The sequence below is a fragment of the Echinops telfairi genome, unplaced genomic scaffold (assembly GCF_000313985.2).
Source record: "Echinops telfairi isolate 266 unplaced genomic scaffold, ASM31398v2 ScPeMD7_36;HRSCAF=134, whole genome shotgun sequence".
Taxonomy (NCBI): Eukaryota; Metazoa; Chordata; class Mammalia; order Afrosoricida; family Tenrecidae; genus Echinops; species Echinops telfairi.
The window spans coordinates 137,497-155,441 of NW_022103934.1; the positions used below are offsets into that span (position 1 = coordinate 137,497).

Below are 17,945 nucleotides of genomic sequence, written 5' to 3' on the forward strand. Positions count from 1 at the left end.
TCATCTCCTCCCCGAGACCCCTCTGCAAGGGGATCTCCAGTGAGGCCTGGCTTTTTCAATGACATAGCCAACCCTGACTTTGTAGTCAACAGACCAGAAAACCGGGGTGTTGTGTAGACTCCCTCAAACTGTCACTGGTATCTGACTATTTGACAGTCTGAAGAACAATGTTCTTCTATCTTATGAGCACTGCCTAGCTCCAGGTAACTGGGGACAGAGAGTGAAGAGAGCCATTGGTGGAGAAAATGGAAAAATAGGAATGTTAGGACTATATCAATCCTTACATTTTGGAGATTGGATTCACACTGGTCCTTGTTACAGAAACTGACTTCACATTCATTGATTCTTTCCTGTATCAGATCAATCTACTTTTAAGCCTGTCCACTGAAATTTTATTTCAGATATTCCGTTATTCAGTTCTAAAGTTCCCAATTTATCTTTTTTCATAATGAGTATATCTTATGGAGCTTTTATTTTTCCTTCATTTTGTGTGTGTTGATGTGTGTTTAAGTTGCATTTATCAGATACATGGCAATCAATCTGAACATAATTTGGGGGATCACTAAGCAACAAAGTTTCATCCTGTTGTGTATAAGGTTGCTATGGGGTCAGAACTGACCTGATGGCACCTTACAGAAATAAAAGTCTTCACACTTGTACCCATAAGTAACATCATAAAAGCAGAGAAAAGACTGAAGTTTTCAAAGATTTCATTTTGCTTGGATCCACAATCAGTACCCATGGGGGCAGCCGTCAAGAAATTAAATGATGCGTTGCAGTGCATAAGTGCACTGTACAAGCCCTCTTTAAAGTAGTGCAGAGCAAAGATGTCATTTTGAGTACTAAGGTGCACCTAACTCAAACCATGCTATTTTCAGTAGTCTCATATGCATGTGAAAGTTGGACATTGAATAAGAAAGATCAACAAAGAACAAATGCATTTGAACTGCGGTGCTGGAAACGAATATTCAAAGTATCAATGAGTGCTGAAAGAATAAACGTATCTGCCTTTGAAGGAGTACAGCAGAATGACCCCTTAGAAGCGAGGATGGTGAGGCCTTTTCTTGGGGAGATTAGTACCCGAAAGAGGACAGCACACTTGGTAAAGTGCAAGGGCGCTGAAAAAGAGGAAGCCCTTCAAGGAGATGCATTGGCAATGTGGCCGAAGCAATTGGCTCAAACAACAATTGTGAGTGTGACAAAGGGCTGTCATTGTTTAATTCTGTTGTACACAGGATCCCTATGGGTTGGGACCAATTCATGGCACCTAACAACCAGCCACACTCTCTAACTCATTGAACCAGGAGCTGCTAACTTAAGTTAAACAAGCTCTTTTACAAATAAAATACTGCTGACCACCTTTCAAACGTTGTCCTACCCCCTAAAATGTCATTGTAAGTACTTAAGATGCATATAGCCATAAATGGTAGTGATGTGGTTTTGGTGTTTTTTAAAATACATTTTTAATACTTCGTGGCTTATACAAAAATTCAATAGAAATTGATCAAAGAGTCAAATGTAAAAGATAAAACTTAGAAATCCTTAAAATTCACACAGGGGTAAATCTTCATTAGCTGGATTTGGCAAGAGGTCCCTAGCTATGACTCTAAAGCACAAATAAATAAACAAATAAACAGGACCCCGTCAAAAGTAAACATTGTAATGTTTTGTGAGACACCATCGAGGATAGATCGCTCTTTGGAGATGAGCAGTTCTATTGTAGGGACTACCCCAAGCAGGGAAATTTCCATATAAAAAATGTGGATCATCCCCTCCCTTTCTAAGGATGTTCCATCAGTTCCCGCAGATGGAATCCACAGGAATAAACTTGAGTACATCTGTGGGAAGAGATGATGGAGAAGTTTAATATCAGGAACCTAAATGAGGCCAGGAGCTGGCTGAAACGGACCATCAATTGCGCATATTGTTCAGGTTGTAAGTTGAAGTTCATTTTAAGTTCAGGTTGAAATTGAAGTAAAACAAATCCAGAGTCAAAATACAAACTCGAGTGTATCCCACCTGAGACTATCTCAGCAATATAGCTAACTTACTGGACACTGACGACCTAAAACCTAATCCCAAGACTTTAGCTCCACAGACGTTTTGTTTTTGTTTTTTTAAAAACTTTTCAGCCCCCACAGGTAATTCCACCCATGTCATTATGGCCCACTCAACTTTGAGAAGACAGCTCGTCCTCAGACATACTCTGAGTGCTTTCTGACCTGAAGGGCTCCTCTCCTGACAGTGTTCTGCTGTCGGTTATTCACTAGGTTTTCAAAATCTGCCAATATTCGGCTGTTGTCCATAAGGCTTCAGTAGTTAATTCTTCTCAAGTGTACAGCCAATTCCTTTGTTGAAGTGGGTCAGTGAAAAAGAGGAAGCCCTTTGACAAGATATGCAGTTGGTTCAAATACAAAACTGACTGAGAATGGCACGGAAAGGGCAGTTTCGTTCTGTTGTACCTACTGTCGCTATAAATTGGAACTCAGGGGCACCTAATAGCAACAATTCCGTCTTTTCAACGCTCAATTCTTCTTATTGCTGGGTAACAGTCCATTGTACATGTGTACCATGATTCATTTATCCACTTACCTACTAATGGATATCTTGTTGCTTCTAGCTTGGGCAATTATAAAAAATGCTTCCAAAAATATTTATGTGCAAGTTTTGTGTGAAAACAAATTTCAACTCAATGCAATTCATATCTAGGAGAAAGATGGTTAGATTGTGTAGTAAGACTATTTTTAGCTTTAAAGGAAACTGCCACCCTGTGAGCAAAGCATCTGTCCTTTTAGGCAATCCCATTATCGATGAATGAGTTTTCCTCTTGCCCTACATTCTCACAAGTGTCATTTATCAACAGGCTTTTATCATAGCCATTCAGATAGGTGTGTAGCTTATTGTCATCTTAACTTTGTTTTCCTGACACCAAGTGATGTTGAGCATCTTTATGCTTATCTCACATCTGTTTATCTTATTGGCTGAAATGTCTGTTCAAATACATTGCCCACCTTTTAATCGGATGGTTTATTTTCTTATTGTTTAGTTTTAATTGCTCTTAGTATTTTTGAAAAATATAAATCCTTAACATTTTGCCATTATTTTCTCCCAGTCTGCCGTTTACTTTTAAAATTCTTTTGGCAGGGGGAAAATGAACAGCTGATATTAAGAGCTAAAGTAGAAGGCAAATGTTTTGAGAATGAGGGCAACAAATGTACATATGTGCTTGACACAATGGATGTATGTGTGGATTGTGATAAGAATTGTACGAGCCTCCAATAAAATAATTTTTTTTTAAATTCTTTAGACAATGCATTTTGTAAAGCAGAACTTAAAATTTTTAACAAAGTGCAATTTATCAATCCTTAATGGATCAAGACTATATAGATTTTGTCCTTTCATTTTCATATCATTGTATGTGTGCGTGTGCGCGCGCGCACGTGCGCATGCGCGTTTTCCCTGGCGATGCGCTTGTTTATCCTGCTGCTTCTCCTCCTCCACTGCTACCCTCCTCTCCTCCGCCACCCAAGGGTTCAGGTGACATAGAACTTGGGTCCGTAGGCCACGCCAAGGAACAGAGTAGAGGGAGGATACAGATTCCCTATCAACATTAACCCAAAGTTGGTTCCCATAAAGGACAAGCCAAATAAACTTCCACTCTCCACCCTTTTTACAAATTGTCTTACCAATTCCAGCTGTCCCTGTAACAGCACTCTGTATCTTCACAATTTATTTCAACAATTTATTTCAGTGACAACACAGAACTCACAAGCAATATTCAGTTAATGGAGTTTATTAGGGAAATTATAGGTAAAATTCAGGTTCGGGGTCAGAGTCAAAATGGAGGCAATAGTAGGAACAACTCCAGATGCAGTTCTTTAATCAGAACAGCTTCTTTTTGGCCCCTGCCCCTGGATACCAGTCAGAATCTTACTGCTGCTGAGCCCTGTTCAGGTAAGTGATACACCTCTTTAACAATGCTGGTGAGTGTGCAAAGCACACCCCACTGGGCCAGGAAATCTCCTGCCCAAGGCACTCAGCTCTTGCAGATTGACAAGCCGAGCTATACCAACAAGTAATTGGAGGCAACCCACTTTACCAGTGGCCACCTCGCCTGGATGTACTTAGTTGTCTCCTCTGATTGGCCAACACACCCACTGTGGGTACCTTGCTCCATCCCACCATGCAGCCTTGTACCAGCCTCCTAGTTCTGTTGCTGGGTATTTCTCTGCAGTGCTTTCAGTCCCTCCCAGCATATCACACCACTCCTATATTACTAAACAAGGCCTCCTAAGGTTAGAAGGTTCTAAATGTAGGGATCTCACATCCATAGGATGCACTCTGCTCCTGCCCTGACTTTTTTACATTAATGAGGACACCCTACACATCTGAGATTGGCCTTTTGAAAACCTAGTGGGCGGTAAAATTGAACAGTTCCCCACAACAGTGCCATGCATCTTATCTGCACAGTCTCATGCAATAATTATTTAGGAGTTTCCAGACCATGGCTAGAAGATTCATATAATGGTAATTCACTGCAGTGCAGGTTCTCTGCAGTGTGAGAGCTTATACTGTCAGTGAGATGTGTGAACAAACTAAAGGCTCTTTCAAATTTTTTACCTTCACAAGGTTGTTCTCCACTGTGAACTTTTGCATGTCTCATAAGTTTTGAATATTGCTTAAATGCTTTCCCACATTCTTTACATTCATAAGGCCTCTCTCCACTATGTGTTCTTATATGCATAGTGATGTGAGAGGACCGACTAAAGGATTTTCCACAATGCTTACATTCATAAGGCCTTTCTCCACTGTGAGATCTTCTGTGTGTTGTAAGAGAAGATGAACAAGTAAAAGTCTTTCCACATTCATTACATTCATAAGGCCTCTCTCCACTGTGAGTTCGCATATGCGTGGTGAGAGATGAGGAACAGATAAAGGCTTTCCTGCATTCCTTACATTTATAAGGCCTCTCTCCATTGTGCGTCCTTATATGTATAGTGAGTGAAGAGGAACGACTAAAAGCTTTCCCACACTTCTTACACTCAAAAGGCCTCTCTCCACTGTGAGTTCTTATATGTCCAGTGAGTTGAGCCAATTCCTTAAAGGCTTTCCCACATTCTTTACAGTCATAAGGCCTCTCCTCACTGTGGGTTCTTATATGGGTCTTGAGGTGTGAGGCCCGACAAAAGCCTTTCCCACATTCCTTACACTCAAAAGGCCTCTCTCCACTGTGGTATCTTCTATGTATGGTGAGAGATGAGGAAAACCTAAAGGCTTTCCCACATTCCTTACATTCATAAGGCTTCTCTCCACTGTGAATTCGCATATGTGTGGTGAGGGATGAAGAGCAAATAAAAGCTTTCCCACATTCTTTGCACACGTAAGGCCTTTCTCCACTATGAGTTCTGATGTGTCTAGTGAGGTGTGAGGACACACTGAAGACTTTCCCACATTCCTTACATGCATACGGCTTCTCCCCACTGTGAGTTCGCATGTGGGTAGTAAGGGATGAAGAACAACTAAAGGCTTTCCCACACTCTTTACATGCATTCAGCTTCACTCCACTGTGAGTTCTTAAATGTCTAGTGAGGTATGAGGGCAGACTAAAGCTTTTGCCACATTCTTTGCATTCATAAGCCCTCTCTCCACTGTGGGTTCTTATATGTCTAGTGAGGTTTGAAGAATGACTATAGGTTTTCCCACATTCTACACATTCAAAAAGCTTCTCCCCACTGTGAGATCGTATATGTCTAGTGAGGCTTGTGAGATAGCTAAAGGCTTTTCCACATTCCTTACACTCATAAGGCCTCTCTCCATTGTGAGTTCTTATGTGTCTAGTGAGGCTCGAGAGATAGTTAAAAGCTTTCCCACATTCCTTACATTCATAACGCCTATCTCTACTGTGAGCTCTTATATGTCTAGTGTGGTTTAGGGAACAAGTACAAGATTTCTCACAGTGGTTACAATGTTCATCTCTCACATAAGGTTTTAGATAAGAAGGAAAGCTGCAGTCTTCTTTTGATGCCTTACAAAGATATGGTTTATATACAGTGTGACATCTCATGTGAAGCTTAAATGATGAATGGTCCATGAAGGCTCTTCCACATTCAAAGCATTCAAGGGGATTTACTTCATCAGTTGTCTTTTTAAGCCTAGTAAGAGTTCCAATCCAGTTGAAAATGTTCCCATAGTGATTACCTTCTCCATCATCTTCACTTTCACAGAGGTTCTCTACTGAAGATAGTCTGTTAAAACAGGAAACATGTTAGAACTTAACTCATTATCTCTTCTCAATTACCCTCTATCTAAAAGGTGTTTTCTTTCCTAAGTTGTCTCATGTTGCACAGAATAAACTCATGGTGGGTGCAATTATTACAGTCATAATATTTCTATTATAGGGATATGTGAAATATGGCTCCTGGAAATACTGTTAGGAAAATTATATAACTATACCACTTCAGGGCTCATTTTAAACACACACACACACACACACACTACAGAGAAATATGATACCGTTAAAGCTCTCCTGCAGCACTTTTCACTGTTATGTGATGGGTACTCACCTCATGTGCCTTTCCTGATTATTTTGTTGTTCAATATTATGGACCTCACAGATTTCTCCTAACACAGAGGACCAGGAGTCATTCTTCATGGACAACATTTCTCCATTATCATCCTGTTTAAAAACTGACCCAATAATATTAAAGGTAGTGTCACCCAGATAAAAATTAGGGAAATTTTAGAAGGACCAAGGCATATGTGAAAAAAGATCGAAACATTTGACTATTATACGACTTTAGCAAAGGTCAAACATGTAAGAAATTGACAAAGACAGAATGCCATGACAATTCAAAGTGACCAGGATAGAATATGTAAGATATAAGTATAAAAGCAAAATACAAAGGTAGTGCAATCATTGTTAGTGTATATAAAGGTAACATTAAAAAGAGATATGAGAGTGGGGGGCGTTTTCCCCCACAATTATAGAAGGCAGGTAAAGACTGATGAAAAATCAAAAGATAACTCAGGTACAAGTGCAAGTTCCATGTCTTCAATGCAAAAGAATAGTTCGAGTTGATTACTTCACATGGAAGTCCATTCTAGAGGGGCTGATCCATCAAAGGACTCACTTTCTTGGTCCCCATGACACTCCAGACCTAGGTAATCCCATCTGCACCCTCAAAGAGCTTTTCTTTGCGCTCAGGGAGAAAAGTTAGGGTGGGTGATATGGTATTCACGGGGAATGCCAGATGATGAGGAAAGACAGCACACTTTCCTAAAGCTTATTAGTCAACATCTTGGTCCCTGTATTTTCTAGAGATTGACAGGTGAGTTTAATTTTAGCAAAGTAACACATCAAATACGTAATAAACATGATAAAATGCTGCTGAGGCCTCAAACCACAAATCTCTTTGCCACAAAGTGAATCTAAAGCTGAGGGTCACTCACAACACTTAAAGAGCCTCAAGGCTCTAAACACGATACAGTGATCATTTAATGCACAAAGTTTTACTTCCAAGAGGAAGTCACTGAAGACTGACTACCTTGAGGATACTGCCAACAGCTGTCATGTTTCCCAGTGCAGTCCAATTCCTAAACCCAAATGCTATAAGAAGGTGTATGGGGATCTGCTACATTTATCTATTACAGAAATAATTAAGAAAAACAAAGCTATCCTTACCTGAGGCTAGGTTCCTGAAGGTTTCCATCATCACATCTCTATAGAGTTTCCTCTGAGTAAAATCCAGTAAAACCCACTCTTCCTGGGTAAACTCCACAGCCACATCATCAAAAACTAGTGAGTCCTAAAATATCACATATAATCTAAATTAGCACATTTAATCTAAATAACATGCTCCCCCCAAGAGGATAGGTAGTCCTGCAGTTCTGATGATTTGAGAAGTCAGAGTAAGGTCACACCATGTCCTCTGTTCTATTCCAAACGTTGGCCACCTGTGTTGTCCCTTCACTAACTACATTTACCTTCAGGCTGTTGGCATCTTATGTTCGATTGGACAATATTTCTAACGCACTACATTTATCTCTCTATAATTTGACTGTCACCTATTCAGGACCAGAACACTAGAAAACATATCAGACAGGAAGGTAATCCTCTGCATGAAAGGTCTATTTCTATATTCAGATAATCAATTTTTTAAAAGCATCAAGTTCATATTCTTCCTAAGACCCAAGAGAACACACACAATAAAACATTCAGTGAAAGCAAGGTGAACTATTAATAGCGGAGAAAGAGAAGGCTGATGAATCCAAACCACTGAACTATTTTGGTTTTTAATGCCTAATCCCTTCATTACTGCACCACCATGGCTCCTTATTATGCTGCTGCTACTTGGCTGTGCTTGCTGAATGCTTATTATCATATTAAGGAATTTCTCCTTGATCTGTCATATGCTTCTATCTTCAGAGGGTTGGATTTTGTGAAATACTTTCTTTACACCAGTTGAAATGACTTTGTGTGTGTGTGTGTGTGTGTACATTTAGTTTTATTGTAACAAAGCAACTTGTCCACTTTAATGTTTAAAACTAAGCAGCTTTCCTTTCCAGTGAAACAAAAAGAAAATTTAAAAATAAACAGGAACACATAGAGAATGTCAATTCCAAAGAAGATCCTACAGGTTCTGCTTATTCTCCCATCGAGTGACAGGGCTCAAGTGATCATTAGGAGAGAATTTTATTTTAAAAGTGTCATCTTAAACTGCAATTAAACATACCAAAGGGGAGGCCATGTTGTCAAAAATGCCCACTTAACACACCCAAACATCTCAAATCCACCCTTTTGATGACCTTCTATAACCGCCCCCCTTTTTAAAGTTTTTTCCCCCCTTTTTTTAAAACAAGAGAAAATAGACAGATATATGTTGGTAAATGGTAACTGTCCATATTCACATAGAGACACGGTGTGATCTCCGAGCCCAATCTACAGAGAAAGGAGGAAAGAAGCTGGAATTCTGTGCACTACTACACAGGGGCCCAGCACTCTCCAGCTGCCAGCAGGGCCAAGGGAGCAGAGGGTTTTCTGTTTTCCCACATAGTGGTGTGTTGATGCCATAGTTTTTCTTGAGACAAGAAGGGATAACAATTCATTTGAACACAAGGGGGTAGAGATTCTTTTCCACTGTATTCTGCACAAGGCATTATTCCCCCCACTCCCAAATAAGCTGAGAACCATGGTGTAGGGAAGAGAAAAGAGACTTCAAGAACAGGGCAACTGAACACAAGACGAAGAAACAAAAACAAAAAAAGATTACAACTTGCTCCCAGGGACTGAAGAAAAATTTTAAAAGTTGGAATTCATTAGTGTTCTGTTAGTCATCTTCTTCATCTTCTTCCCCTTCATCTCCATCAATATCTTCTAAACCTTCTTCATCATCTTCTTCCCCTTCACCTTCTTCATCATGGATTTGGCCAAGTATCATCTCTAACGACCTCTCCTAACTCATCTGCGCCGGCATCAGAATGGCCGGTAAACCAGGTAAAGAACACCACCCCCCACCCCCCACCCCCACCCCCCGGTTCTTCATGCTGCCTCTTCCTGCTGGCTCTGTTCTGTGTCTGACTGGACCGTTTCGTCAAGTCCTTTCCGGATTTCCATTGGATTTCAGTTGATTTTGAAGATGGATCCCCACTCTCATTCAGATGAAATTCTTTGTAGGGAACCTTATTTTCAAAGTAAGGATTTTCATCAAAATCAAAATCTATTCTGTAACCTGATTTAATATCTTCAATTTCTGTCAGCTCAACTCTGGTCACATAGTGCAGTGCCCCTTCATCCTCTTCCCCAAGCAAGGCAGGCACTTGCAGATGGTTGAAAAATATGGATACTCCCAAAATTTGGGGCCATGCTGCTGTCTGTCAGCTAAGTCCGAGAAACACGCCAAAGAACTGCTTGCCTCTGGCGGAAACAGCCTGGAGAGTTGGAACTGCACCAGTTTAAATCATCTCGGGAGACACCCCGCCTGGAGGGGTTATTTACATGCATAAGAACTGAACACAATACTGAAAAAGCAAACACAAGAGCATACTTAAAAATTATGCGTTATGACCTAGGGAGGTTTACTGCCCCACAGCAGGGATACACTCAGTTGGAATAATCGCATGTGTTCCTTTCCCCTTCATTTTATCGATTTTTTATTCATTGATGGGGTTTTACACTGACTTTCTGTTTGACGACCCCTGCTTTGGGGGATTAAACCTCACTTGGTCACAACGCATAATTTTTAATGCTCTTGGGCTTCCTTTTTCAGTATTGTGTTCAGTACTTGGGCATCTACACTCACTGAGGAGATTTTTCTTTCCCTGATCATGTCTGTGTCTCTTCTTAGTGTCAGAGTGATGTTCACCTCATAGAATGAGCTGGAAGTACTTCCTCTTCCCTTTTCATAGGAGTTTAAGGAGGGATATAAATTGTTCCTTGTTTGGTAGAATTCAGCAGTATAGTCATCCAGCCGTGATGTTTTCATTGTTGCTTAATGTTAAATAGTGATTCAATCTACTTATTTGTTTTAGTTTTCTTGAAATGTTTTATGCCTTCTTGCATCAATTTAGCTTATCCGTGTGTTTCTAGGAATTTTCCTGTTCCTCTAGACTGTCTAATTTGTTTCTGTGAAATTGTTCATTGTGTTGTTAGCTTCTAATCTTTTCTTAGCTCTGCATCACAAATCATAATGTCACCACATTCTTTGTAGATGTTATTTATTTGCATCTGCTCTCTTTGTTAAGTCAATTTAACTAAGAATTTGTCAGTTTTATTTATATTTATAAAGAAGGATTTTTTTCTTCTAGTCTGTACTTATCTACATTGTAGCCTTTATTGTTTCTGTCCTTGTATCATTACTGGGCTTATTTTATTCAACGAAAGAAAGACTTGTCAGTCTGTTCCCAAAAAACATTGCTATTAAAAATGTCTCTCTAAAATGGCATGGGGTCACCATGAGAGGGAATCAACGAGAAGGATGTGAAGAGCCCTTCAAAGGGATAGCTGAAAGAAGTGGAAACAGGCCAGAAAGTAGTAGGCTGCCTTGCATGTTGTAGGTAGAGGCAAGTATCATTATGAATGGAGTAGAATAAGATGTGAGCAAGCAGCAGTAGAAGTTTTTGGTTATTGGAGTAGATGTAAATATCATGTTCTAATACTGAACATATAAATAAATAAGAAAACTAAAGAAGAAGTGATACATTTGAATTGTGGTAAAGAATATTGACAGTACCATGGACTGCTAGAAGGGCAAACTGATAATGTGTTTCCCCGAAAATAAGACACTGTCTTATATTTATTTTTACTCAAGAAGACACATGATGGCTTATTTTCAGGGGATGTCTTATTAAGTACAGTACAACAATCTACATTTACTCAAATATAGTTAAGTCTTTTTCCGGAACATCGACTTACAGTCCTGAGTCAAAAGGCAGCCACAGCCTTACTTCTGCCCCCTAAGGACACACAACACGTAAAGCACAGTGTCCTGCTCCTCACTGCACTGAGGAGACTTTGACTCTCCCTGTCCATGTCTCCCTCTGTGCCCCAGCTTGCAGCACGCACAGAACGACTGGGACCTGCCAGGGGGAGCTGACCTTGTGGATGGGGCTGTCCGCACCTGTCCTGTCACCTCCGAGACAGAGACAGCAGCTGTCACGATAGGGCAGATGAGAAGGGTGACGCTCTGCATTGGTACACTGCAGAGCCACGCCTATCACTAAGTCTTATTTTCAGGGTCTGGCTTATATTGCACAAATGCTTAGAAATCCTGCTACGGCTTATTGTATGGGTGTGTCTTATTTTCAGGAGACACGGTATGTCTTGGAAGAAATACCTCCAGAGTGCTCCTAGAGGCAAGGATACCAAGGCTTCACTTTACATACTTTGGACATGCTGTCAGGTGAGATCAGTCCCTGTAGCACAGCGGTTCTCGATCTTCCTCATGCTGCGACCCTATAATACAGTTCCACAGGTTGTGGTGACCCCCAACCATAAAATCACTTTTGTTGCTACTTCATAACTGTAATTTTGCTACTGTTATGAATCATAATGAAAATATCTGATATGCAGGATGTATTTTCATTGTTACAAATGGAACATAATTAAAGCATAGAGATTAATCACAAAAACAATATGTAATTATATATTGTGAAATATTTATTTCTAATTACAAAGAAATGAAATTTTGTCTTGAAGCACGGTGTACCCAGTCTTCACACAGGGTTACTCCTATGTGGGCGTATCTGCGTGTGGGCGGACCCACCTGGAGACAGACAGAGGAGCGGTGTCTCAGTTCCTAAGACCATCATTAATATGTGCTTTCTGATGGTTTTAGGCGACCCTTGTGAAAGGGTCGTTCAACCCCCAAAGGGGTCGCGACCCACAGGTTGAGAACCACTGCTGTAGAAGGACATTATGCTTGGTAAAGTAGAGGGTTCAGTGAAAAAGAGGAAGGCCCTTAACGAGATGGATTGATTGACACAGTGGCTGCAGCACAGGGCTCAAGCATAAGGACCAATTGTGAGGACAGGGCAGTGTTTTATTCTGTTCTATACAGGGTCACTATGGGTTGGAACCTATTCAATGGCACCTATTCAACAATGAAACCGTTCTATTGTAAACTAGCTGGCTTTTAATTGAGATGACGTTGTAAAGTCTCTGGCTTTTAATTGAGATGACGTTGTAAAGTCTCTGGCTCTTAATTGAGATGACGTGAAGAACACTTTCAGGCTTTTGAGCAGAGGAAGATATTAATCTGCTACTTCTTAAGAGACCTTTATGTAAAAGCAAATGTAGATGTGGATAGATTTGTTAGATGATGTTATGGAAAGAACTGAGTCACCCCCAAATATGTGCAACTTAGCTGAGACAGGGCTCTCACTACGTTGGAAGTTATATAATGATGTCATTTGGTAGTTGTTTAACTATGTGATCGGTCCCATGATGTGATCAGTTGTATAGGGATTAGGGTATGATGTAACACACCTATTCAGGTCACGGCCTCAATGCAATGTAAGGCGAGCTTCCCTAGATTGTGGCCTGCATTGCCTTTTATCTTATGAGAGCTTTAAGAAGAGAAAACTTAGCAGAAAGAGGGGGACCTACTATCACTAAGAAAGAAGAGCTGAGAGCAAGGCATGTCCTTTTAGACTCGGGAAGAATGATACCAAGGCACACAGAGATCTCCAAGAGACAACGGGCACACAGATATTGAAAGTAGACAAGGGCCTTACCCTAGATCTGACAGAGTCTCCTCCTAAAGCCGCACCCTCAGTTTGTACATCTAGCTTTGTAAACAGAGAATCAACTTCTATTTACTGAAGCCATCCCCTTGTGGTATTTCTGCTATGGTATCACTGTTGCTTTTAGAGACCGTCAAGTCCATATCTGCTCATCATGACTCTATGTACAATGAAACAGAACATTATACAATACTGTGCCATAGGCATAATTGTTCTTTTTGAGCCCACTGCTGCAGCCACTGTGCCAGTCCATCTCATTGGAGGGCTTTCTCTTTGTGTGCTGCCCTTGACTAAGCATGATAGTTCCCTCCAGGGACAGGTCTCTCCTGATAACATGTCCAAAGTCTGAGATAAAGTCTCACCATCTACTGGTCCTTACACTCTGCTTACAATTTTTGCATCCCAATCATCAATAATTATCAATGCATTTTGACTGCATGTTCAGTCAACTTAAAAGTGAGTAAGTTTGTAGAATTCCTCAACTTAAACACTAATGTTAGTGGTTGGGGTGTGTGGTAGCTGCGTAATCTCGTGTCAACGTGAGGGTATTAAGATTGAAGGGGTGGAGTCTAGCCTGTCACTCAGGTCACAGCCTGCCTATGCCTCCTTGTGGGCATGACCTCCTCAGGAGGATTCTGGGAACTTCTTCTCTCTTTCTGCCTTCCTGTTCCTGTTGACAAGCCATGGGGAGGCTTGCTGAGACCTGCAAGAGAACGCGCTCTGCTAGACCTTCCTGTTGAAGAGCCACACTCAGAGAGCTGGAAGGGCCATGTGGAGACCCGTGCCAGCACTGAGATGCTTCCACTGCCACTGGATCTCAATATACAGTTGCTCGTTAATATAAAGCTCTCTGAATATATATATCCCTAGATTTGTTTCTCTAGTCAACCTGGACTAAAACAGTATATAAATTTGAATAACAGTTGTATTAACTGGATTCCCTTCTATGCATATATATTACCCTATTCAGCGTTGTACATCGAGACAGATCTTCAAATGTCCTCTTTAATGATGACTACAAAACCATTCCTTTCATTTGTCACTCCTGGCATATCAACCATATATGACTGATTCACAATGGTCAATACCAGTCCATGTCAGCTGACCAATGTCTACGATATCAATTTTATACATTCCACTTTGTTTTTGATAATTTACAATTTTCCTAGATTCATACTTTGAACATTCCATGTTCCAATTATAAACATATTTGCAGCTGTTTCTACTATTTTTGAGTCATACCCCCATTGAATTTACGGTCCTAGGGGCTTTATTCCATTGAAGTCATTACGTTCAACTTTCCTTTGAGAAGGCAGCAACTCTTTCTCAGTCACAGTTTGCGGGCCTTCTGACCAGATGGGCATTGCATCTGACAATATTTTGCTGTTATTCATACGGTTTTCAATGGCTATTCACTCAGAAACGGACACCCTATTCCTTCTTCATAGTCTGGTTTTAGTTGATAAGCTTCCCTACTGGTGTCTGAAAAGCCAGTGGCATAGCTTCCAGCACCGCAGTACAACACACTGATAGACAAACAGTAGGTAGCAGCTCTGGATAGGACAAATGGCTATGCCCATAAACATGTACGAAATGCTGAGATTGGAGTGGTGACAATAAAAGTGAGAGTACAAGGGGTGGACCCTAGATACTTTAAAGTACCCCAAATAGAAGTTCCAGGCAGACTCAAGGTCAGGCTGTCAGGGGAAAAGATAGCAAGGTTAAATCACATGATTTTTACCAGGATGACTAAAAATATATACTACCAATAACATAGAGATGGAAAATTTCAAGAATATACTTTAAGGGAAAGCATATAGAAATCAATTGGGGCTACCTGAAACCAAAATAAAAATAAGACATCAAAATGGCAAAGATACAAAAAGATACTTTTTATAAGAATGGTTTATAGACAGCAGAGAAGAGGGCAGGGGGAGACATCGGACAGTGTAACGTATGACAAAATAATAATTTATGAAATATGACGGGTTCATGAGGGAGGGGGAGCGGGAAAAATGAGCAGTCAATATTAAGGGCTCAAGTAGAAGGCAAATGTTTTGAGAATGATGATGGCAACAAACGTACATATGTGCTTGACACAATGGATGGATGTATGGATTGTGATAAGAATTGTACAAGTCCCCAATAAAATGATTTAAAAGAATGGTTTATAATAATTGTCTTTATACCACATGGTGCCAGGGCACCTGGATTGTCATATGCCAAATAATAAAGTTCATCGCTATATGTCATGTAATTAACAAGAAAGAATTTAAACTGTAGCAACCAATATAAGAACTAAAACCATGAAAGCAATGTCTATAATCATACCAAAATGAGACTTCCCAAATGTCTTCAAAATATTGAATTATTCAATCATTATAGTATGTACCACCCAGAGAATATAAAGCAATTAAAGTGAATGAATACCCATAGACTTGTCCCTGAACTAAAGAAATTGGTATTAAAGAATGCAGTATTTTCTCTGCTTACATAAAAAAAAAAATTTTTAATTCAACTGCATTGTAAAAATCAAACTGATTGCTAATGAGTCAATTATGACTCATAGCACCCCTACAGGGCCAAGTAGAACTGCCCCCAAGACTTCCCTTAACATTCTTTGGACATGTTGTCAGGAGAGACCAGTCCCTGGAGAAGGACATCATGTTTGGTAAAGTGGAGGGGCAGCGACAAAGAGGAAGGCCCTGGAGGAGATGGTTGGACACAGTGGCTGCATCAGTGGGCTCAGGCACAGGACTATGCAGTGTTTTATTCTGTTGTGCAAAGGGTCCCTATGGGTCAGAGCTGTCTCGCTGGCACCTCACAACAATAACATCAATGCTGGGGTGAGGTATTATCTCACTGTTTGGATTGGCATCTTTTAGATGGCTAGTGATTGTGAGCATTTCTTCACGTTCGTTGGCAAGTTGACTGTCCTCTTTAGTAAACTGCCTGCTTTCTAACAGGGTTTCGTCTGTTTCTTGTGAAGATGTTGTAGGTTTCCACCGATTTTAGAGCTTAGTCTCATTCAGATGAGCTGAATGAGATCCCCTAAAAATATGAATTTAGGTGTGTCATAAGATTTCACTGAAAGGGTAAAGAGAAAACCAACAGACTGGAAATCTGTCTTCGGTGGATTTTATATGTTTGATTGTGTGCTTAGGCCATGAACTAAGGCCACTAAATTTCCCTCTACATGTTCACTGATAATCTTTATAGTTCTAGGATTTGTATCCAGGTCTTTAATCCATCTTGAGTTCATTTTTGTATATGGAGCGAGGTGTGGATCCTGATTCATTCTGCAAACGGTAACTCATTTATGTCAGCACTTTTTGTTGAAGGAGACGATCTCATTTAATGTGTTTCAGCCCTTTGTCACAATTGGTTGTCTGCAGGTGGAAGGAGTTACTTCTGGTTTACCTAGTATGTTCCATTGGTCTATGTATCTCTCCTTGTATCAGTCCCAGGTTGCTAGTTTGACTCCTGCAACTGTATCGGATGTTTTGAGGTCAGGAAGTGATAGGCATCCTATTTTATTTTTCGTTAGTAGTACTTTGCTTATCCTGAGTCTCTTTCCTTTTCAAGTAAAGTTTATGAGTTTTCCATCTCTTTGAAGAGTGATGCTGGCATCTGGATTTGAACTGCATTGTATTTATAGATTGCGTTGGGGAGTATTGACATTCTCACAACGTTAAGCCAACTTTCTATTGACCATGGTATAGTCATTCATTTATGTACATAGGTCTCTCTTGGTTTCTTACAGTAATCTTTTATAGTTTTCTTTGTATAAGTCTTTTATTTCTATGGCAAAGTTTATTCCTAAGCATTTCATTTTGTGAGTGGCTATTATAAATAACATTGTTTTCTTGATTTCTTTTTATAAGTTGCTTCATGAATTTGGGTGGGGGGGGAATGTTGATCTTGTACCTGTCAAACCTTGTTGCTAAACCTCTGAATTATTTCTAACAATTTTCCTGTTGATTTTAGAGGGGGTTTCTATTTATAGAATCATATCTGCAACTAAAGTTTTGCTTCTTCTTTGCCATATTGGATGCCTTTGCTTTCTTTTTGTTGTCTAGTAGATCTACCTAAAATTTCCAGGACAACATTGAATAAGACAGGGAACAGAGGACAGTCTTGTCGGGTTGCTGTTAACAAGGGAATGCTTTTCATTTCTCCTTATTTATCAGTATGTTGACAGTAGGTTTTGCATATATGCCTTTTATCATGCTGAGGAATTTCCCTTCTATTCCTATTCTGTTGAGTGTTTTTATCAGTAATAGGTGTTGGTTTTTATCAAATGCCTAATTTACGTCAATTGATATGATCATGTAGTTTTTTTCTTTGCTTCATTTACATGTTAGATTGCATTGATTGTTTTACCTCATTTTTATTTTCTAAATGGTTTATTGACATATAATTCATATACCATACAATTCAATGGTTTAAATATATTAAAAATAGTGCTATCATTACCACAATCAGTTTTAGAATATTTTTTTCATTGTTATACTCACTTTTATTAGAGCCCCATATCCTATGCTACCTCCACTGCCACAACTATAAGAAATTAATGATCTAGTTACTATCTATAGATTTATCTGTCCTGGATTTCATATAAAGAAAATCAAAATCCACCCTTTAAAAATCAAAACATAGAACATTTCAAATTAAATAATAATATTTAGACTATATAAAAAGAAAAT

At 39.8% G+C, this 17,945-nt stretch overlaps 2 protein-coding genes and 1 pseudogene across 2 annotated transcripts in view; 1 reads left to right on the forward strand and 2 right to left on the reverse strand.

Moving 5' to 3' along the window:
- The window catches only part of LOC101641387 (lysosomal alpha-mannosidase-like), a 140,992-nt gene that overhangs the window by 38,305 nt on the left and 84,742 nt on the right, over window positions 1–17,945 (forward strand). The gene's annotated exons all lie outside the window — the stretch shown is intronic.
- LOC101640765 (zinc finger protein 791) overlaps window positions 3,778–17,945 on the reverse strand; it is a 21,610-nt gene continuing 7,442 nt past the window's right edge. Inside the window, exons 3-5 of the mRNA XM_045290398.1 lie at window positions 7,682–7,805; window positions 6,564–6,687; window positions 3,778–6,245 (exon numbers count right to left, since the gene is read on the reverse strand). Coding sequence (XP_045146333.1) covers window positions 4,484–6,245; window positions 6,564–6,687; window positions 7,682–7,805 — 2,010 coding nt within the window. The 3' untranslated portion in view covers window positions 3,778–4,483. The remainder of the gene's footprint in view (window positions 6,246–6,563; window positions 6,688–7,681; window positions 7,806–17,945) is intronic.
- Window positions 7,813–10,481, reverse strand: LOC123521687 (annotated as a pseudogene).